The 22,917-nt window shown below is 42.6% G+C and overlaps 1 protein-coding gene across 1 annotated transcript in view; it reads right to left on the bottom strand.

The window, feature by feature from the left end:
• Nucleotides 1–1,729: 1,729 nt before the first annotated feature.
• The window catches only part of LOC309524828 (cadherin-related family member 3-like), a 44,782-nt gene continuing 23,594 nt past the window's right edge, over nucleotides 1,730–22,917 (bottom strand). Inside the window, exons 10-17 of the mRNA XM_082209926.1 lie at nucleotides 20,673–20,908; nucleotides 13,800–13,971; nucleotides 11,106–11,350; nucleotides 6,693–6,892; nucleotides 6,251–6,270; nucleotides 6,085–6,116; nucleotides 4,892–4,940; nucleotides 1,730–4,145 (exon numbers count right to left, since the gene is read on the bottom strand). Of these exons, the coding sequence (XP_082066052.1) occupies nucleotides 3,982–4,145; nucleotides 4,892–4,940; nucleotides 6,085–6,116; nucleotides 6,251–6,270; nucleotides 6,693–6,892; nucleotides 11,106–11,350; nucleotides 13,800–13,971; nucleotides 20,673–20,908 (1,118 nt within the window). The 3' untranslated portion in view covers nucleotides 1,730–3,981. The remainder of the gene's footprint in view (nucleotides 4,146–4,891; nucleotides 4,941–6,084; nucleotides 6,117–6,250; nucleotides 6,271–6,692; nucleotides 6,893–11,105; nucleotides 11,351–13,799; nucleotides 13,972–20,672; nucleotides 20,909–22,917) is intronic.

Here is a 22,917-nt window from a genome sequence, read left to right as displayed (position 1 = left end):
CATTTGTCTAATCCAGAGTGGTCTTCTAATGTTCTTTTGGCACTAACTGGTTAGCAGCCGCAATTTAAGGTTATTTAAGCCTCTCTGCATCAAAGAGCATTTTCATGAGAACACTAATTATTCTTCAACCCGCTCCATTCATCATTTGAACAATTGCACTAGGAAAGCTGTTAGAGACAATCATGTATATTCATGTTCAGAATCCAGGAGACTCTGTGCTTAATTAATGTTACTGGGTTCTGTCAAAAAAAGAAAGAAGGAAGGAAGGAAATTGCACAGAAATGGAATAAAGTAGTTCTAAAGGGGAGTGGGGACCACCACCAAGCTGAAATGCCAGTTTGGACTGATTCCTACGACTCCCTGCGAACCAGCTCTAAACATCCAGAAAATTCAAAGCTCATTACAGTTGGTTGCAAAGCCAGTCATGTCAGGGCAGGGCATTTTGATACTGAGAAGCATAGCCTCCTACCATTCCTGGTATCTCCCTAACACCTGGGACTCAGCTACATTAGTCAAGAAACAGTGTTTTGAATGCGTTATATACATGCAACACCAGATGACACAAGAGAGCAAAAGAATTTTCTAAGCGATTTCCCATAGTGTGTTTTTTCTTTTGTTATAATGTAAGGTTACCAGATTTTTTTTTCAATGAATCCGGGAACACTTCATTGAAATGAGTCGGAATGATAGGATTTTGTCAGGGGACTGATTTGTAAATCTGGGGACTGTCCCCGGGAAACCTTATTATAATGATTTAATTTCTGACTTGTTTATAGTGTTTTGTCCTGTGCATAGATCCACCCCCAGACTTAAAAACCCCAGTGATTCGTGGTGGGACTAAGATAGATACCTATCATGGGAAAGGAGCAGGCACATCGTTTGTCATTCCTTAGATCAAAGAAGTAGCTGTCACTATCTAGGCAAGATGTATGAGGCATCAGGAATATTCAGATGTATTCCTCCCTGCCCAGTTCCTCCTTGCCCATCTTTGCTTTCATGCACACCAACACAAACATAAGAGACATAAGAGAAGACCCCCCACACCCCGTGTTGTTTACACTGGAAAGAAGGAAATACAGATCTCTATGCCTGTGTGTCAACTGGAGATCAAATATCTATGGTGCATAGGCATAGTCTTGAAGATCAGGAACTTCTTGGGTTCATAATGGGAAGGTTTCACTGACCGGATATTACAGATGCACCCCTGCCTTCCATTTGACCATTGCAGCGCTGACAAATTTGTCACTACCCAAACCCAACATATAGTACTGCCAAATGAGATTTTCCACTAGGGCAGGGGAGACTTTGGGCCTCCTTTTAGAAATGGCCTTGGCCCTCATGGTACTTTGTTATGAGTATGGCCAAGGGCTCCTTCCAATGGAGGGAAAGCAAGGAAGTGCTACAACAACTGTAACTGGCCTCAACCTGGACCACTAAGCACCATGGTGGAGGCTTCCCAGCAGCAGGACAGTGGGAATAGGGAAAAGGATCCTGTTCATTTGCTGGCAATTCATCGTTTCATCTCTTGCAAACAAAGAAATGTGCCTAAGTTGAGGGCTGTGCAAATTATTTTCCTTTGTCAAATTAACCTCTAACAAGTCACCTGGCATAACCAATCAATAAGTGAAATTAGTCTCTTTCTGTAGCTGCATATAGATTTCCCCAGTGTGGCTGCCCATCGCTTCCCAGGCACGAGGATGACAATGATGAGTGCCTGTCACAAACTCCATGAATATTAAGGCCTCGTTTATTGGACAGCCTTAACTAATGAGATGCATTGAGAGTCACTCGTCCAAAAACAATTGCATTCCAAGGAAGCCCAGGAAATCAGAGGGTAGTATTGATGGGCTCCTGTGAATTTGCTGCAAATTTCCAAAAAAAGTGCACGTGCATTCTGCTAACTTGTTTCTCTACCTACTTCACATATTGTCTTTTTCAGTGATGAGAAGAGACAGTAGGTGCAAATTTAATAATTCCAAACTTCCTAGATATGCATAGAAACCAGATTTTGAAGAGCCTTGGTATGTGATACCAATCAGGATTCCCCTGCTCGATCCAAACAGGTTTTAGTTTTCATTTAACCAGCACAATGTGATATAGATAAACAAATTAAATGGAGCCACCTAGAGAAATCATCAGCAATCTGTGCTGGAAAATAAAAAGAGAAATATACCCCCTTGCAATTTTTGGCATCCAATTTCTTCTTTTTAATTTCATTCCTTTTGTCAGGGATTCAAGTGTCATAATAAAAGCACATAATCAGAGGGGAAGGTGATGGACTAGGAATTGTAGTAACGTTAAGAAACGCATCAAAACTCTTTGTGTGGTTTCCAGCTAAGTTTTAAAAAAATCTTCATTTCACCATGGTCCAAATAGGATTCAGGGCCATCTACTGCTATTAGTCATCTTTTTAAAAACAAAAAACAGCAGCAGCATGTCACCCCTCGAGTTCAATGGTAGTTGCTCCCCATAAAATATACTGATGAATCAGTGGAATGAATTGGTGAAACAAAATGGGGGGGGGGTGATTCAATGAAACTATTTCTTCTGTAATGACTCAGTTCCATGATATATTTTTTGGGTTAAATCACTCTTTTCCACCAGCTCTAGTTTTGATCAGCATTGCTTCCTCAGTCAAATTTCAAGATGAATTTAGAGCCCATGAAAAAGGTTGAGCCAATGTGAAAAATTTATCTAGCTAAGGAAACATAGTTGATATTTCAGAGCAGCAACAAGCATCCTGATATTTCATCCTGACAATCTTTTCAGTGTGTCCAGATTTTAAACAAAAAAAATTGCAAAGTGTTAATGGTTTAAACCAACATTATTGATGATCCAAGATAGGGCCACCTAGAATTGATTGCTGTCACTGCTGTCACTATGGAGATGTAGTCAAAACATTTGCTTACAGCTCCAATATCCAACCTATAGAGGCCTCCAGATCAATAGGTAATAAGTAAATTAAACTTCTAAGGGAATTGGTTTTCCCCATTCCTCTTTTTCCTCTTTTTAATAAACCTCAATACAAAGAAAGCAATTGATCAAATTTTCTTTTTTAAAAATTAAAAAATGATTAAATGCCATTTTCATATCAGAGTTATTGGATTAGACATTGTTGATTTATAAAGCACTCAGATGCTATGGGAAATCATAGCAAAACGGAGGCCCTTTTCAAAGTTTCAAGGATCCTAATTAGATATACAAAAACCAGGAGTAGTAGTACAATCAAGAAATTGCCTTTCAGCTGGAAAATGGCTTTAGCTCAATGGTAGATCACAAGTTGGAGTTGTATAAACTTCTAACATCCCCAGAAAAAGGATATCAGGTAGCAGAGATATTGGAGAGCTATTGGACTATGTGCATCCTTAGTCAAATTCATGCCAGATCTAGATGTTAGCTATGAGCACATAATACTAAATCAGGGTTTAGCACTATATGAATGAGATAGAAATGGGGTGGTACCAGATCCTACATAGCCCTACATCCTATTTGAGTGTTTTTTGCCTGCCCAGAATGAGTCCTTGCACTCTGATAATGCCTCTTGTTTGCCTAGGTAGAGGAGATAGATGTGTAACAAGTTGCTCTGACCACTTTCACCTCTGGATCTGCCCCCTGGAAAGTTGCCCATGAGCGAATGTGGACCTCAGGCTTAATAACGTTCCCTACCATAATTTCATAATACAAAACTCATGACATGGTGTCCTTGTATCGTGGGCTTCCCTGGCTTCACTCTACTTTCGGCAGTTGCTTAGGGGTGCACGGTGATACAACAATACCGTATGGTGTCTTTCCAAGAACAGAGCCCATGTCTCAACAGCCTTCAAAAACAAACATGGCTTCATTCTGAAAACGTTTCTTTTCATCCATATTCAAAAGTCCATCTGAACCCCACTCCTTGATACTAAATCCATCTTCCCGCTGAAGACTAGTAGAGAAATAGATTGGTTGTGATTAAATGATTGGCTTTAAAGGCTGAAGACGTTATGGATCTTTAGGGAATTTCATTGGCATGTTCTTTTCAGGAGAGAGACTCTGAGACACCGAAGATATGCTTGTGAGATCCAGATTGTTTCTGATGGGTTCTTGAGGGACCTTCCACTTTCTTGCTCCTGACTTGCTGTTATACTGATAGAGATTTCCTGTGACTAAGGAAGAAAAGAAAAATGGTGCAACGTTGCATTATTACCTATGAGTAGAATGAATGCAAAGTTAGTTTCATTTCTGAAAATTTTGCTTCATATTGATGAAGAATATCAGAAGTGTCTTGCTTTATGAAACCTAAATCCCATGTAGTCCAGCATCCAGTTCTCACATTGGCCAACCAAATCATAGAAACCTAGAGTTGGAAGGGACCATGAGGGTTATCCAGTCCAACCCCTTGCAATGTAGGAATCTTTTGAACATCGTGGGGCTCGAACTCATGGCCCCCAGATTAAGAGTCCCATGCTCTACTGTGTGAGCTATTTATGAGAAGCCCACAAGCAGGGTCCTTCCTTTGTAATTCCCAGGAACTGGTATTCAGAGTGGGAAAAGAACACAGTCATCATAGGTAGTAGATGTTGAATACGAAGTACTGAAGGAAACGAATAAGTGAGGTCCAGGAGGCCTGGTGGCACCATCTACTGCCAAAGGATTTTGTAAAAGGTATTTCCATACAACCCATAGAAGGCATGTGTAAATGATTGCTGCAAATCATCTTACTCCTCAAATACTGACCAGATTGATACAGTTAAACTCGGGAAAAGGAAACAGATTTGCTATACAGGCTGGATCTCTCTGTGCTAGTGTGTTTCCTTATATCAGAGCTTTCCAAACTGTGTGTCGCGACACGCTAGTGTGTCAGTGTGTCGTGTGAATGCTCCCCACATTCCTCCTAGGGAGGATATATTACCTGGATCTTTGGCTTCTCCGTTGAACACAGTTTCATAAGTGGAGGTTTCCTGAAGTGAAAACAATAGCAGTCAAGTTTCATAAACATCATAATTAAGAAATGACTTGGTTTCCATTAACATCAGTACCACCAGCAGCTGCAGCAGGAGAGAAGCAGCAGCCAGACCAACTGCAAAGCAGGTAAAAGTTTTGAACCAGCACCCTTCTTTGCCTTGGTGCTGATTTCCACTGAAGGAAGAGGAGAGATGCTGGACCATCCCTGGAGGAAGATGCTGGACACACCCACCGCTGATTTGCAACAGCCTGATACCAGACTTTTGGGTGGGGAAGTCAAAGGGATGGGGAATATTTGTTTATTTAGCTCCTCAGATGTTGTTTTGCTACTACTCTCATAATTGTCAACCATTGGCCATGCTGCCTGGGGCTGATGCAGACTTTCCACGTTTGCTTTAATGGAACGGATGGCTCTCTCTACAGTGGTACCTCGGGTTAAGTACTTAATTCGTTCCAGAGGTCCGTTCTTAACCTGAAACTGTTCTTAACCTGAAGCACCATTTTAGCTAATGGGGTTCCCCCCACCGCCACGCCACCGGAGCACAATTTCTGTTCTCATCCTGAAGCAAATTTCTTAACCCGAGGTAATATTTCTGGGTTAGCGGAATCTGTAACCTGAAGCATATGTAACCTGAAGCGTATGTAACCCGAGGTACCACTGTATATATATTTTCTTTACTGGGACACGGGTGGCGATGTGATCTAAACCATTGAGCCTCTTGGGCTTGCTGATCTTAAGGTCAACAGTGCAAATCCGTGCAATGGGGTGAGCTTGTGTTGCTCTGTCCCAGATCCTGCCAACCTAGCAGTTCGAAAGCACACCAGTGCAAGTAGATAAATAGGTAGCACTGTGGCGGAAATATAAATGACATTTCTGTATGCTCTGGCACTCATCATGGCGTCTCTAACGCCAGAAGCGGCTTAGTCGTGCTGGCCACATGACCCAGAAAAGCTGTCTGCAGACAAACGCCAGCTCACTCGGCCTGAAAGCTGAGATGAGTGTTGCACCCCATAGTCAAATTCGACTGGATTTTGACCTCATAGCAAAAATGGGTATACTTATTTAATTATTGTGAACTTTCATAATAAAATTATTTACTGGTTGTGTCATTTTTCAACCAGTGTCACAATACTACTTACTGTTATCACTTCCATGTTTTCTTTCTGGGTTCCTGTATCAGCAATAAAAGTCATTTTACTTATGGGAATAAAATCAATGAACACAGACACACATATTATCCATTATATGGATATAACAAAAAAAACATTATAGCAACAGTATTTATAGTTCCACAGAAGGACTTACCTAAACTATATTTCTTTATTCTGTAACAGAAAGACATTTAATGGGAGTAAGGCATATTGCATATTGCAAATACTTTTACTTCCATGTATATAGAACATAAGGCATCAATTCTCGCAGATGCTTGCAGCAGGTGGATCAAAATGTGACCCAGCATTTATTTTCACTGGCGACTGAAAGTTCAGGTCCTTGAATCAACTTACCAGATTGGCTTATGGAAGTCTGTCTGAGGTGGGAAATGGTAGCACAACAAGGGAGGCTATGAGACTGGTATTAAAGACATCTGTGCCCCCCACTCCCCACCGACACTGCCCAAGCCTTCCATAGAAAACAGAACTGCCACAAAGGAATCCCAACTCTAATTGTATGCACAATCTTCCTGTCCTTCACAGGTTTCCACAGATTTTCATTCTTTGGATTCTGGCCATTATGTAAAAAGACATACCTTTTTATTTCCCTGGGAGCTTTGGTCCGCTGTTTCAGACATGCTTCCTTACACCCACCATATCTCCATATCAGAAAAAACCACCAAGCAAGCAATCCAACAGCCATAATTGCCGCCAGTGTGAAGATGAATGGAACATACCAATTATCAGAACGGAATGTGTTGACTGATGTGTATACAATGGTCAGACCTTTCTTTGGCTGTATGGGGAGGGAGGGAGAGGGAGAGGGAGAGGGAGAGGGAGAGGGAGAGGGAGAGGGAGAGGGAGGGAGAGAGAGAGAGAGAGAGAGAGAGAGAGAGAGAGAGAGAGAGAGGAATCTCTGAAACCATTTTAGTTTTGATGCAGTGCATGGGAAATCCAAGCTAAATCTCAACAACAACACAAGACACTGTAGGATGGCTCTGGGGAAGTGTGATTAAGACTAACTAAAAGAATGTGCCTGGGGGTGGGAAACTATTCAGAACACAAAAATGACATGTCAGGAGTGTTTAAATAGGATAATCTACCCCAAGAATGGGATTTCAAGTCATGAGGAACATGCAATAAAATGTGTATATAAAGACACTGCAGAAATGAAGGCATTGTTGTTGATGCACAATTCAAAGTGTTGGTGCTGACTTTTAAAGCCCTAAACGGCCTTGGTCCTGTATACCTGAAGGAGTGTCTCCACCACCATCATTCAGCCTGTGAGAAGTGAGGTTACAGGGAACCAGACTGAGGGCCTTCACGGTACTGGTGCCTACCCTGTGGAATGCCCTCCCATCAGATGCCAAGGAAATAAACAACTATCTTACTTTTAAAAGACATCTGAAGGCAGCCCTGTCTAGGGAAGTTTTTAATGTTTAATGCTGTATTGTGTTTTTAATATTTGGTTGGTAGCCACCCAGAGTGGCTGGGGAAACCCAGCCAGATGGGTGGGGTCTAAATTATTATTATTATTATTATTATTATTATTATTATTATTATTATTCTGTACAGATTTATTTTTTTCTGCCTCACTCCCCCAGCTCACATCCCAAGCCTACAGATAAGGTATACAGAATTAAGAGCACTTACTGATTGCATGAGCAAACTCCCCCAGTCCACTGGCCTAGTGCAGCCTTCACTAGGGATGGATGGATATGTCATTTTTGGCTTCTTCGAATATCTCATCCCCCCCCCCCCCAAATCTTAAATTGAGTTTGCCCCCATTCCTTCATCGCTTCGAAATTATTATTTTTAAGTTCACAGGAAAACACATTTTTGTGCCTGATTTCCCCTAGTACAATGATATTTTTGTGTTATTTTGACTTATATATACATTTTTTTTGTCTGCGCTTTTCAAAATGTAAGCATTTATCTTTGCATTTTCTGTGCTACAATATTTTGAGAAGCACAAATTCTGAAGGATAGCTGCCTTTTGGTTCATGTATCGGTTCAGGAAATGTGAATTAGCCAGATTTGCATAGAAACTGGATGAGCTTTCTCCTCCACCCCTAGCCTTTATAGATAGGCGGAGGGGTGTACCTAACATGTGCAGCTATGAGAGTTGTGCCTTCCTATTGTGGCATAGCCAGCAAGGCCACAAAAAGGAATATTGGGGAAAAGGTAGAGTCAGGGACCAGACTGAAAGTCTGGGCAGCTGCTAAATGATTTCAGGTGGGCGGGTGGGTTGGGGGAGTCCTCTTGGAATTCAAGCATGGTACCAACATCACTAGTCCTGAATGTTGTTTGATAAAGAACTTTAACAAAGTTTGTTCAAAGCCATTATGCCAAACATTGCTAAAATTGACAACTCCCAAAGGACTGAAAACTCAAGGAGGTTACATCCAATTTGGCCATTCTGCAGCTAATCCCCCTCTGGGATTTCTACATTTTGCTTTTAACCAATTAAGGAATACATTCCTTTTTAATTTTATGCTCAAGTTAGCAACCAAATAAACAGAAGTATTCAAGGCTGTCCTTTCATGAGATTTGGCAGCCTGTCTGAAGCTGTGGCAAAAGTGTCCCCCTCCATCTCCGCTATAGTCATCTTGCTGTGGGCTCTCTGTTGCATTCGCTGAACAAAGCCGCAAGTGTGGCTGACAGCCAGGATATTGAGTGGCTCTGAACAGCCTCCTGACTTTTAATAAGAGGGAAGAGTCAATTTGAGTTGTTCTCCACACCTGCACTTGCCAGGCAGGGATTGCTTTAACAGGCAAAAGCAGAAAGAGTTTGACTTGTTATCTTTAAAACAAACATATCCTTCACTTCCCCCATGTAGCCCCCCACCCCAGGGAAAGAAAGTTTGTTAATAGCATCTTCTGTAACTAATTCAGTCTTCTGAACAATAAGACCCAGGCCTTTTCTTTTTTGGATTTCTAATATCAGTAATTCAAAGAAAAGTACTACGGGAAGGCAGGGGGTTGGATTTGAGTAGTTTTTACTCAGAGTAGATCCATTGAAATTAATGGACCTAAGTTAGTCATGGCCATTCATTTTAATAAACGGACTTTGGGGCTGGATCTACACACGGGGGTGGAAATGCTATAATTAAGTCATAAATTAGATCGTTATAACAAAAGAAAAAAAACCCTATGTAGAATCACATAGATAAATTTTGTGCTCTACAGCGCCATCTGGTGCCACATCTTTACAATGGAGTTACAACAATATAACTGACTGAAAGTAGCTGAGTCCTGGGTAAGTTAGTTGAGTTGCAATGTTCAGGGGCCACTTGCAATTCACCCTTACTCAAAAATAAGGATGAGGAACCTATGACTCCATAGATGTTCTTGAACTACAGCTCCTATAAGCCCCAGCCAGCAGGGCCAGTGGTCAGGAATGATGGGATTTTGTAGTCTAACAGTATTTGTACAGTCACAGGCTGGTAGTACAATAGCTTTGTAAGCAAGCATTTTGGTTTCCTTGCAAATGTCCCGGTCCTAAAACACTCTGCACTTCAATCGGGAGAAAGCTGCACTCACAGGAGATGCTGGATTTTGGCATCAATATTGGCCCTTGGGAAAGATAACTGCCCAGGTATAAGTGATTGACACTTTCCAACGTTACACCATTGAGCTGGATGATACTGTATGTTTATGAAACATGGACCACTTATAAACACCATCTCCAACTACTCAAAAGATTTCATCAAAGGTGTCTCCGGAAAAAAATACATATCACTCAGGAAGATAGGCGAACTAATGCCAATGTACTGGAAGAAGCAAAGATCACCAGTGTCAAAGCAACAATTCTTCAACAGCAACTTTGTTTGACTGATCATGTTGTTCAGATGCCTGATTATCATCTTCCAAAGCAAACTACTCTATTCTGAACTTAGAAATGAAGAAGAAGAAGAAGAAGAAGAAGAAGAAGAAGAAGAAGAAGAAGAAGAAGAGAAGAGTTTGGATTTGATATCCCGCCTTTCACTCCCTTTAAGGAGTCTCAAAGCGGCTAACATTCTCCTTTCCCTTCCTCCCCCACAACAAACACTCTGTGAGGTGAGTGGGGCTGAGAGACTTCAAAGAAGCATGAAAATGAAAAGCATAATGCTGGTGGTCAACAAAAGAGGTTTAAAAACTGTCTCAAGGAATTTTTTTTTTTAAATGTAGTATAAACACAGGCCTGCAAGTGCTCCAGTTGGAGAACAGCCTTTGCCAAAGGTGTCATGAACTTTGTTTTTTGTTTTTTTATAAGATATTTATTAAAGTTTCAATAATAAAAAAGAAGTCACAATAGTAATAATAAGAAAAAAACAGAAGAAAAAAGAAAGAAGAAAATACAAAATACAAAAAGTAAAAACAATTAAAAACAAATCAATCTTTCCATATCTTGTCTTTCATTCACTTGTTTCCCTGACCTCCTCACACCTCCCCTTTTTTGTATTCCAGTTCAGTAAGCTAATTCAGCAAATCCTTTCCCTCTTTGTTTTTATCTTAGACCTTTGTCTTAATATGTAATAACTGTATATTCTCATCTGTTAGCAGTCCATTTTTACATACTCCTTGTAGCATTACTACTAAAAAACCCTTAGCTTCATTCCAACATCATTCTAACATTCATTAATTTTACAGTATTTCTGTAGATAGTCTTTAAATTTCTTCCAATCTTCCTCCACCAGGTGTCATGAACTTTGAAGACACTCGAACTCAGGATGCAAGGGAGAAAAGTGATAAGAGGAAGGCACATTTGGCAAACCCTCACCGTGATCAACATCCCGCCCGGAAACCTATCTCCCCACTGTGGAAGGACATGTGGATCCAGAACTGGCCTCCACAGTCACTTACGGACTCACTGTTAAAACTGTGTTTATGGAAGACAATCTTTCTCGGCTAGAAGTGATTGCAAAAGAGGACGAGACAGCCATAGGTTTCTCACCAATGGGTAGCATTTTTCCCACTGGACACCAGTTTGTTTCACTTGGTCTTTGCTAAACACAAAGTACTACTTACATCAAAATATGGCGTTGTTGGAGGAGGAGTCCTGGTTCTAACCACAGAAACATCTATCAGGACTGTTCCTGTCATAGCTTTGGAAACAGAGTTATTGTACAAGTTGTCATCTATAATGTGAACCACAAGATGATACTGGGTCTGCATGTCCATTCTATCTTCAAAGTCGAAAGGGCTTTTCACAATCAGTCGCGGTGAACTGGACCCTCGAATTGGGTCAAAACCAAAATGGTTACCACCATTTCCTTTGTGTGAAGAACAGAAAGAGAGATTAGAATGCCTCTAAATGCCTCTAAATTTTATCTTATCTCGGGTGTATTTTTATACAAAAAGGCTTACAATGAATGCACTTTTAGTGGTATCACCAATGGCAATAATAGTACCTTTTAATTATTTTCTTTTGTCTCTGTGTGTGTGTATATATATATATATATATATGCAGGTTTTGGTGTCTTCGGGTGTCTTCCCGTGTAAGAGTCGGGGTGTCTGTGCGACGTTTCGACGAGGTCTCACTCGTCATCTTCAGGCTGGTGCTTTTGGCTTCTTGTTACTGGAACAGAGCAGAATCTGGTGTTTGAGTTCCTATAAATACTGTTGAGGGGTGTGGTGTATAGCCTCCAACGTTCTGGGCAGAGAGGAAGTTCCTAGATTAGTGTGCCTTTTCTTCTTTTGTTCCTTAATTACTTGAGGGATATCTTGAGTGATTTCATGAGTGATATTCTGAATACCACTGGGTGGGTCATTAAGTGTAGATTAGTTTGACAATATCAAAACAGCCTTCTGCACCAACCAAAAAATAGCCAATATCCTCAGAAACCCAAAAGACAAAATCCAGCTGGAAAACCAAGGGGTCTATGAAATACCCTGCAAAGTCTGCCCAGCCACGTACATTGGACAAACAAACAGACGAATAAATGCACGTATCGCAGAACACAAGAATGCCGTCAAAAAAGAAGAAAAAACTTCCTCTCTTTTCCAACACATGAAAGAAACAGGACACGAAATTAATTTTGCAGATTCCAAATTGCTCTTTAACATGGAACATCACCACAAGAGAATAATCATGGAAGCCATCGAGATAGAGAAACACCCCCACAACATGAACAAGCGTGACGACACGTCCCGCCTGCCAGACATCTGGAAATTAGCCCTCCCCACAAAAACCGACACCAGAACCAGAGGCACACAGAACGCCGTCACCAATCAACCACACCAGACCCAAACCCAGACCCTCTCCACAGACATATTACAGACTCCATCCAGTAGCCAAACTATAGTGGCACCTCCGGATGCTGCACCCCCCTGCAATCCCTACACAGATCTGGCTGGCACAAGGCACAAAACCACAGCTCGCCCCTATACACGAAGCCAAGCCAGAGCACAACTAAATGCAGCACAGCCATCTTCTCAGAAAAACTCTTCACAAGCTCAAGAGGTCAAGACACGAAAGCTTTAGCAACTAATCTACACTTAATGACCCACCCAGTGGTATTCAGAATATCACTCATGAAATCACTCAAGATATCCCTCAAGTAATTAAGGAACAAAAGAAGAAAAGGCACACTAATCTAGGAACTTCCTCTCTGCCCAGAACGTTGGAGGCTATACACCACACCCCTCAACAGTATTTATAGGAACTCAAACACCAGATTCTGCTCTGTTCCAGTAACAAGAAGCCGAAAGCACCAGCCTGAAGATGACGAGTGAGACCTCGTCGAAACGTCGCACAGACACCCCGACTCTTACACGGGAAGACACCCTAAGACACCAAAACCTGCATTCCTGTACCCGTGAAAATCTACGAAAGCATATATATATATATATATATTTATATATATATATATATATATATGCTTTCGTAGATTTTCACGGGTACAGGAATGCAGGTTTTGGTGTCTTCGGGTGTCTTCCCGTGTAACACGGGAAGACACCCGAAGACACCAAAACCTGCATATATATATATATATATATATTTGCTTTCGTAGATTTTCAGAAGAGAAAGCATATATATATATATATATATATATATATATATATATATATATGCTTTCTCTTCTGAAATATGCAAAATTCAGTAAAGCATTGATTTTAAGAATGATGATAATAATGGTTCCTTTTAAAATGAATATTCATAAAAGATGCACATTTGAAAAGCAGATGTCAAACAAAGGTACAAACTAGGCTTGCAGGGGCAGGGAATTGTTCTTCCCTCTTGAGAGTGTCAGTGGTTACGATGGCCTGAGAGGCATTACAGTGTACTACAATTTCATGGAACTAATCCTGTGTACACACCAAACATTTAAAGCACGACTCCCCCACCCAGCAAGAATCCTGGGAACCGTAGTTTCTTAAATGGTGCTGGGAGCTGTAGCTCTGTGAAGGGTGAACTACAGTTTCCGGGATTCTTTGAGGAAAGCCATGAGTTTATGAGGCCCGAGAACCTATGCCCTTAACCATCCATAACACAGAAATCAACAAATGACGTTTCTTCTCCCACCAGCACATATCCATGCCAGAAAAGGTTCCACTTATTGCATTCCTGCATGACTCGCGCACAGCTCTTCAAAGCACAGAGCCTCTCCGTTTGGTGGTTAGGGTGGAGTCTGCAACCCTAGCTAAGCCCAACGAGGTTTGGAAAGTGTTGTTCCACATCAAAAACCGTAAGGAGACATTTCGTGATGCCAGAACTTTTACCGGAAACAATCTCAAACCGCATTGAAGTATCAGCAGAGTCTCTATCGTGGCAGGTAAGCCGAAAGCTGTTTATATTTGTTCCTGGGGAGGTACTGTCAAGCACTGTTGCTCTATAGGTAAGGGGTGTGCATAGGGGGGCTTCGTCATTCTCTTCTCTGATATCTATTGTCACCTATTAAAAGAAACAACAGCAAATCAAGAGAATCATAAACAAAAGGGGCCTGCAGAAGAGTGCTGAAGGGGCATGGCTCATCTACTGTTGCTAACAGGATCTAACGCCCTGGAAGAAAGACTGTCACAAGACATAGCAGTGTCTACTTGCTTAGAGGAGATAAAAAGGAATGAGATGATTCAGGGAGGGTGAGTCTGTCAAGGCAGTAGCAGGAGTGGGGCTCACTGTAATGCCTCTCCCCATATGAATCAACCCAGACCCTGCAATCAATGCCTGAGGCCCTCCACGAGAGGTCCAGAGGGTGGCAACATGAGGACGGGGCCTTTTCTGTGGTGGCTCCCCACTTGTGGAATGCTCTCCCAAAGGAGGCTCGCCTGGTGCCTTCATTACATATCTCTTGGCACCAGGCAAAAACATTCCTCTTCTCCCAGGTCTGTGGCTAATTAAACAATCTATGGCCTTTTAAACTGGGGGAGGGGGGTAATTGCTTTTGTTTGTTAGTATGGTTTGTGTTTTTGTGTTTTTTATATTGAAACTACACTGTGATCCTTGGATGAATGACAGTATAGATATTTAAAAAGGTAAAGGTGCCCCCTGACTGTTAGGTCCAGTCGCGGATGACTCTGGGGTTGCAGTGCTCATCTCGCTTTATTGGCCGAGGGAGCCAGCGTACAGCTTCCGGGTCATGTGGCCAGCATGACTAAGCTGCTTCTGGAGAACCAGAGCAGTGCACGGAACACCGTTTACCTTCCCACTGGAGTGGTACCTATTTATCTACTTGCACTTTGACGTGCTTTCGAACTGCTAGGTTGGCAGGAGCAGGGACCGAGCAACGGGAGCTCACCCCGTTGCAGGGATTTAAACTGCCAACCTTCCGATCGGCAAGCCCTAGGCTCTGTGGTTTAACCCACAGCGCCACCCATATCCCTATAGATTATTATTAATTAAATATATAGAAATAAATAATAATAATAATAATACCTCCCATCCCCCATGCTGCTGCTGTTTACTGGGGACGGGGAGAGGGAGGCAGTGGTGAGGTTTGGTGCTCTGCACCTCCATTCTGTTGCAGGTTCTACTCACATATTAGAAACCAAAGGGTGGGAGGCAGGGGAATCGGCAATGTTCATTTACACAGAAAAGATCAAAACACCAAGCAAGCTGGAAATGCCAGACTCAGCCTAAGGGTTACTTGCCTCTGAGATGATGAATGGTTTCCCACCTGAAACATTCATGAGTAATCTCAGTAAGCTCATGTCTCAGAACAGCACTTGGATGAGAAACACTGTAACAATGCCCCCCCCCCCGGGCAACACACAGAAGCACACTAGAAAATTAAGATGCCCAAGAAGAGTCTTCTGGACCAATCTAGTCTAACATCCTGTTCTCCCAGTGGCCACCAGGAAGCCTGAAAGCTGGACATGAGCTCAGCTGCATTTTTGCCCCCATCAACTGGGGTTCAGAGGCATAATGCCTTTGTGAAGCAGCCAGGTGAAATACAGTCACCGGCTTGCCTCCACCTCGGGAAAGGTGCTTTAATAATTCCCAAAGAGAATTGCTTCAGGAAGCTTTTCCCCTGCAGGTGTGGGGACTGAACAGCAGTAATGGCATTTTCCAGTTGTTTGCAAGCAAAGGAAAACCGAAAGTACAGCACTCTTCCTTGATCTACTTGTGCAAGAAGGAGACAGTAGCATTTGAAATAGTAAGGCATGGTTCTCAGCAGTTTTTACGATTATCTTTTTTTAAAAAAGTAATTATATTTATTCCAGGCTTAAAATGAAAGATGCTGAAGCTCAAGCCAGTCTGAAACAGAATCTTCTGACTTGGAAACCCTGAGGAACTGAGATCTGGTTGCATAATGAGCCCCTGTGGGCTAAAGGATGAGGAAAGCTCTCTGTACAACCTAATAGGCACTCACTAGCAAGTCTACAGGTGCGGAAAAGAGCAGTCCTTATCAATGCATAATATGGGAGATTCAGGGGACAGGAGCATGCTGCTTCTCTCACAGATTGGATGCATTCATCCAACACCTTTAATATTCCACAGCTACTGTGGACAAGGAGACACAGCCAAAGAGGTATTTCAGGAACCCTTCCCACATGTTAATGTGGGGCAGCCGCTCTTCCAAATGGGTTGGCCAGGTGTCCTGTTTTACAAAGAACAGTCCTCCTGAAGGTGTCCTGCCCACTCCAAGTGATGGAAAAGAGTTTCTCCCTGAGTTTCCAGAGAGTTGCTGCCAGCCCGAGTAGATAGTACAGGGATCCATATCAGACCCTCCAAGTGTCCCTATTTTCCCAATGGACAGAAGCCGTCCCAGTTTCTGATTTGACCCCAGAATGTCCCGCTTCTCCTTAGGACACCCCTATTTTAATCAGAGAAATGTTGGAGGGTATGGCGTTATCCAAGCCCCCAAGCCATCTGAAGGCAGCCCAGTATAGAGAAGTTTTAAAATGTTTAATGTTTTATTACGTTTTTCTATATGTTGGAAGCCGCCCAGAGTGGCTGGGGCAACCCAGCCAGATGGGCCAGTATAAAAGTTGTTGTTGTTGTTGTTGTTGTTGTATAGGACATTCCTATTTTCATCAGAGAACAGCTGGAGGGTGTGCCATATGGATGAAAGGTCCAAGCTGATATATATCAGCTTCCTGCATTCCTCTGATACATTACACTTGGGGAGGGGCTGTTAATTTTAAAAAATGCAGCATAGACGTATACATTTGTCCCAAGGTGAAGTTTTGGTGTTAACTGAGCACCTGTATTTGACACCTATTCTGGTCGCTTCGCCTCTGCACTTCTAGATCACCCTAGGGCCAGGTCTCTGCTTGGCTGACTGAACTCCATCTGCCCTCAGGGCCCATGACACCTGTAATTAGCTTATCTGCTTTGTAGCAGCATGTAGGAGACAGAGAGCATTAGCAAAGTGCTACTGCTGCTGAGAAAATCAGTGCAGCTGAATTTTTCAAATCGTTTTTTAAATCACTGCAACAAAAGTCCACAAGCAACAGGGCATTGCTTAAGCAGAAACCTGCTCTCCAGAAGTCAGAGAAGAAGCTGCTCTGATCAAAGAAGGACAGAGAAACAGCAAGAGGCATTTTACACGACAGGTTACAGCTTCATCTCCTGTTGGAGCAGACTAATTGCAGACTAAGTCCGTGTACTTTAATCACTGTTGCCTCTCCACCAGAAAAAAAAGATGCATTTGTGTAGGTAAGGAGAGTATAGTGGTACCTCTGGTTATGTACTTAATTCGTTCTGGAGGTCCGTTCTTAACCTGGAACTGTTCTTAACCTGAAGCACCACTTTAGCTAATGGGGCCTCCTGCTGCCGCCGCACCACCAGAGCCTGATTTCTGTTCTCATCCTGAAGCAAAGTTCTTAACCCGAGGTACTATTTCTGGGCTAGTGGAGTCTGTAACCTGAAGCATATGTAACCCGAGGTACCACTGTAAAAGCTTCTAAGACACTTTCTTTCCCCACCCAGTAAAATACTTCTTTAGTTTTTGTACCCTGCCAAGCCAAAAGAGGCCCAGCAAGCCATGTATTCTGGCTTGCCAGATACTTGACACACCTCTTTTGGGCAGTCTGCGACATCATTCATTTGAGCTTTGTTGGGCCACTGTACTAGTAGCTGGCTTAATGTGTCCCACTGCAAGCAATTGTTTTCTTGGATTTATGCAACCTGTTCTGCTCTTTCGCTATGCTGATTTTAGCCTCCTTGACGTCTGTGGGATTAATCCAAATCACCAAAATCAGGTCATCAAATTTAAGTAACAAATCTAAATACTTTGTGATGATTGCAGGAGAGGTGCATCTAGATTATTAATAATAATAATAATAACAACAATAATAAGTATATCTGAAGGAGCGTCTCCACCCCCATCGTTCTGCCCGGACACTGAGGTCCAGCTCCGAGGGCCTTCTGGTGGTTCCCTCACTGCGAGAGACCAAGTTAGAGGGAACCAGGCAGAGGGCCTTCTCGGTAGTGGCACCCGCCCTGTGGAACGCCCTCCCTTCAGATGTCAAAGCGATAAACAACTACCTGACATTCAGAAGACATCTGAAGGCAGCCCTGTTCAGGGAAGTTTTTAATATGTGACATTTTAGTGTGTTTTTCATCTTTGTTGGAAGCCGCCCAGAGTGGCTGGGGAAACCCAGCCAGATGGGCGGGGTACAAATAATAAATTTATTATTATTATTATTATTATTATTATTATTATTATTATTATACAGGAAGAAATGGAAAACCAACCAGAACAGTCTCTTTGGCTTAGGCACGATCTGCTGTTATGTGTTCCACATGCCCCCCCCCCCCCGAAAATATATATTCTGTTGTACCTATCATTATTATACCCTAGTGTTACAGAAGAAAGTGCTGCAAGCTTGTAATTTATTATCAGTGAATGAGCTTTCTGTGTTACAGTAATCCTATGCTTGTAGGTGTTAATTAAAATGTTCCCAGCAGCTAGGGACAGAACAGCAGTACAGAGACATGCTCAGCAGATGAACTGCTTGCGGTGCATCCGTTGCAACAGCCAGCAGCTCCAGCTGACCCCAGCTGTGACCAGGACATCCAATCCTAACCGTCATGACTTTGCATGACAGAAAGGGGGACTGGCATATAGAGCCACACCTTCCTCTCTAGATGAGGAAGGGGAGGTCTTTGCTCATTTCTGATATACAGTGGTACCTTAGGTTAAGTACTTAATTTGTTCTGGAGGTCCGTACTTAATCTGAAACTGTTCTTAGCCTGAAGCACCACTTTAGCTAATGGGGCCTCCTGCTGCTGCCGCTGCACCGCCGGAGCACGATTTCTGTTCTCATCCTGAAGCAAACCCGAGGTACTATTTCTGGGTTAGTGGAGTCTGTAACTTGAAGCGTATGTAACCTGAAGCGTATGTAACCCGAGGTACAACTGTACTCATGTTTTTATACTGAAACCCCTCATGGCCCAGTATATAAAGTATGCTGTAATTTGGGGTGTCGATTCCAATATGTCTCTTTCCTCAAGACCCACTGAGAACCCTAGCCCAAAATGGAGCTTTTCGTATTTCCAGAGTTCAGAGCTTTCCTGGTCTGACTTGATGCTTGGCATACCGCCACAGGGTGCTTTTGAAAGGTGGCCCCTTCTCGGCTAAGTGGTGTCCAGCAGCCCCCCCCCCTAGGGCCCGGAGGGGGGAGAGTGCGGTCTCCAAAGGCTGATCAATCGCCAAATGACTGATATTTGTGGAATACAGTTTATCTACATTGTAATATTGCAAACAGTTTTGCCTAACAATTTAATTTGGAAGGTACTGATTCAATAAAGCTATAAAGGAAGGTTTGGACGATTAATGATTGGGAGTTCCTGTGCCATTAAACTTCAGATAACAGACTTGGACAACATCCCGGATTGGAATGGAGTCAGAGGAAACTACACGGATAAAAAGACAGTTGGAAAAAGATATACTAATAAAGCTGTACTCGACGGATGTTTGACATGATTGAGAATCGTAGACCCAGGGACGGAGAATTATAAAGCGTCAAAATCGAGATGTGGAAAATATGGACACAACAAGGAGAGGCAGAACTGAGATGTGGAGATATGCTTCAGAGATCCAGACCGTGGGGAGCTCCGAAAAATTAATAATTATAATTTGGACTATAATTTGGTCTTTTTTATTTTAGTTTTTTATTTTAATTAGAGTATTATGATTGGATAGATTAATTGGATTTTTTTATTGGAAAAGCAATAAAAATGATTTTTTAAAAAAAGAAAAGTGGCACCTTCTTGTCCTTCACTAATCCACATGGGATAGACACCTTTACCAGCAAGATGGGGTTAGAGCTCTTCTGAAAGTTGTTTTCTGGTTACTTCTGCTTCGCAGGATGCCAGACCAGATTACTACAAAGAGCTTTTTGGTGGTAAGATCTAGTGATCTTTGTGTAATTGTCTCCATATCACTCACTAGGCAATCCTTCCTTCCCTACTCTTAGTTGTTTCATCTGTTCCCTTGCCCCCCTGGCATCTGCCTCTACCCTCTGCAACCCTTTAAGACGGCCTTCCATTTTTTGACATTATCATTCTTCGTCCATGACTTCCTTGCCTCCTTTTCAAGACAGAGCTTCATATGATGCATGGAGCTACCACGTAAAAACCACCCCTTGTGTTGAATTCTTTCCAACAGCCCATAATTTGTGATAAGAACATAAGTCCAGCATCCTTTTCTCACGGTGGCCTACCAGATGCCTGTGGGAGCCCTGAAACTGTTGTCTCAATCCAATCCACCTTGAAAAGATATCTAAATTGGTGGCCATTACCATATTTTGTGGCAGAGAATTCCAGAGTTTAATTTACCTTTCCTTCTTTTCTAAAAGAAATGCTACTTTTACTGCTCAGCACTACATGTCTAGCCATTAAATAAGTTCCTTTGGGGTATGTGATATGAGAGTTTTGCTCTTCAGTCATGTTGATGGTTTGACTTGGAACAAGCAGTGAAAACAAAGGCGAGGCCTACCTTTGGAGTTCTTAAAATGGTGTGGCAAAGGCACAAGAGTTTCTTTACAATGGTACCCTATGAAATAAAACGGTTTGCATGACACCCGCCTGCCTTTGATTTTCCCATTCTAGTGGACCGATTGCCAATAATTCAGCTACTATAGAAAGGAAAGTTAAAAGAACTGGCTGGATAATGTTCATAAGAAAAATGGTTAACTCAGACTTACTACAGTACTAGCAGTTCTGGGATGAAACAGATCACAGTCAACAGCTTCAATGATCAGTTTGTACTGCTGGACAGATTCGTAGTCTGGTTCTGTTATCAGTTCTATCACTCCAGACACTGGATCCAACCAGAATATCTCAACGGGGTAAAAAATGCCTCCATGGCCTATTCTATAGGTCACACAGTCTGATGGGTAGTCTTCATCTGTGGCGGTTACTTGTCCAACTTTATGGTGAGCTGTAAGAAGACAGTGGTGTTTTACAAGTGCTAATTTTCAGACTCGATTTCATTTACCTGGAATTAATGTAGTAGTGACTAAGTGGAGCCCTCTCCTTTTTCAACAGTGAAAGCCGAGCGCTCAGAAAATGAGCCTATTACTGTGCTGCCTTTGTAAGGCTTATTAGCAATCCCTTCTTATTTAGCCATATAACAGGGCAAAAATGACACAAACAGGAGCTCCTTAATTACCTCACAATGAGTACAAGGCATAAGCTGCATTTATCGCTGTTGGGATGAGACTGCGGCATAATTGACCATTAAATTCTTCTCCAATTGGATTTCTTTTCTCTACAAAAGACTCTAGGGGTGCATCTTCCCCCGAACTAGTTGCGTGGCATTTTGTTTACAGGCAAAGGAGAGAACTCAAAGGTGAGTGGTGGGCGAAGAGGAAGGATCCACGTGTCGCTAAATATGGAGATCAGTGCTGTTAATTTATATAATAATAATAACAATTATTATTATTATTATTATTATTATTATTATTATTATTATTATTATTTATACCCCGCCCTCCATGGCCAGAGCCGGGCTCAGGACGGCAAACACCAATAAAATCACAGTAAAAACATAATAATGGAAAGAGAGGGGGGGGAAACAATTTAAAACACAGGTTAAAATGGAATTTAGAATGCAGCATTTTAAAGTAGCCGATAAGTCAAGACCGTAAGGGGAGGGAAACATAAAGGTCAGACTGAGTCCAAACCAAAGGTCAGGCGGAAAGATGTCAAGGCCCTGCGGAAAGATGTCAAGTCCCACAGGGCCCTAGTCTCTTGTGACAGAGGGTTCAACCAAGTCGGGGCCAGTACTGAAAAGGCCCTGGCCCTAGTTGAGACCAATCTAATGACCTTGCGACCTGGGACCTCCAAAATGTTGTCATTTGTGGACCTTAAGGTCCTCCGCGGGGCATACCAGGAGAGGTGGTCCTGTAGGTACGGGGGTCCTAGGCCGCATATAGTGTACTGCTTAATAAATAGCCCTAAAATTTCACAAAACAAGGACTTCGAGGATAATATTTGTATTCCCTAACAGGAATTGAGGTTGGGTTAAGCAACTGTGGGTTCAGATTCAATGGCTTGGGTAAAAGATGGACTTAAGTTGTCCCCCCACCCTTGGCTGTTGCATTTGGCTCTGGCCATACCATCAGACCAGCAGCTGTCTGGCTCTTCCTCCTAAACCCTCTGTTGGAGGACACATTTGCGTATGCTTTGTCACCTGTCCTGGCCTCCCTAAACTGCTCTGCTTCCTCAGGTGCCATGGAGGATGCTATCCCATCTGCAGTGCTGAAGTACGATTCAGTTGTCAGCCGAAACAGCTTTCATACATGGAATGGGGAGGAATTCCAGCTTGTCTTTCAAGCTGCAAAATGTTTTGTATCAGCTCTGCTCTGGCCCCTGGCTTCTATCCTACCTCCCATACATAGGTCTCCGCCTCTTTGCAGCATCTGCATCAGATCTCAGTAAGTTGCTGCCACCGTTGTCCTTTTCCCGCAGTGTCCTCTTAAATGTTCAGAGCAATGGAACATAATAAGACTGAAAGGAGCCCAGACCAACGGCAGGAGGAGATGCTGACCGATTAAAATCTGAGGTCCATAGGCGAGACCCACATGAGTCCAGCCTGAAACTGTTTGGGATTTCTGAAATAGCGTGCCTAGTGTTCATGTAAATGCAGCAAGCAGGCGCCAAGTAGTGACTAGCTAACGTGGTTCTGTTTATTAGTGAACTGTTTTAAAACAGCTGCCCCAGTTGCCAGTTCATTTCCAGCCCCAATTCAAGGTGTTCACATTAGTGCTCCAACCCCTAAAGGTCTTAGGCCCCCAAAACCTAAAAAATCACCTCCTTCACTCTAAGGTGTTAAGATCAGCAGAGGGGGCCATTTTGGTTGTTCCACCAGCCTCAGAAGCTCAGGGAGAGGGTATTTTCTGTGGTAATCCCCAAATTGTGGAACTCATTCCCCACAGAGATGCATCT

The sequence above is a fragment of the Podarcis vaucheri genome, assembly GCF_965113315.1.
Source record: "Podarcis vaucheri genome assembly, chromosome: 2".
Lineage (NCBI taxonomy): Eukaryota > Metazoa > Chordata > Lepidosauria > Squamata > Lacertidae > Podarcis > Podarcis vaucheri.
Note: the sequence above shows the minus strand (reverse complement) of the source record. Positions and strands in the feature narration are given on the sequence as shown.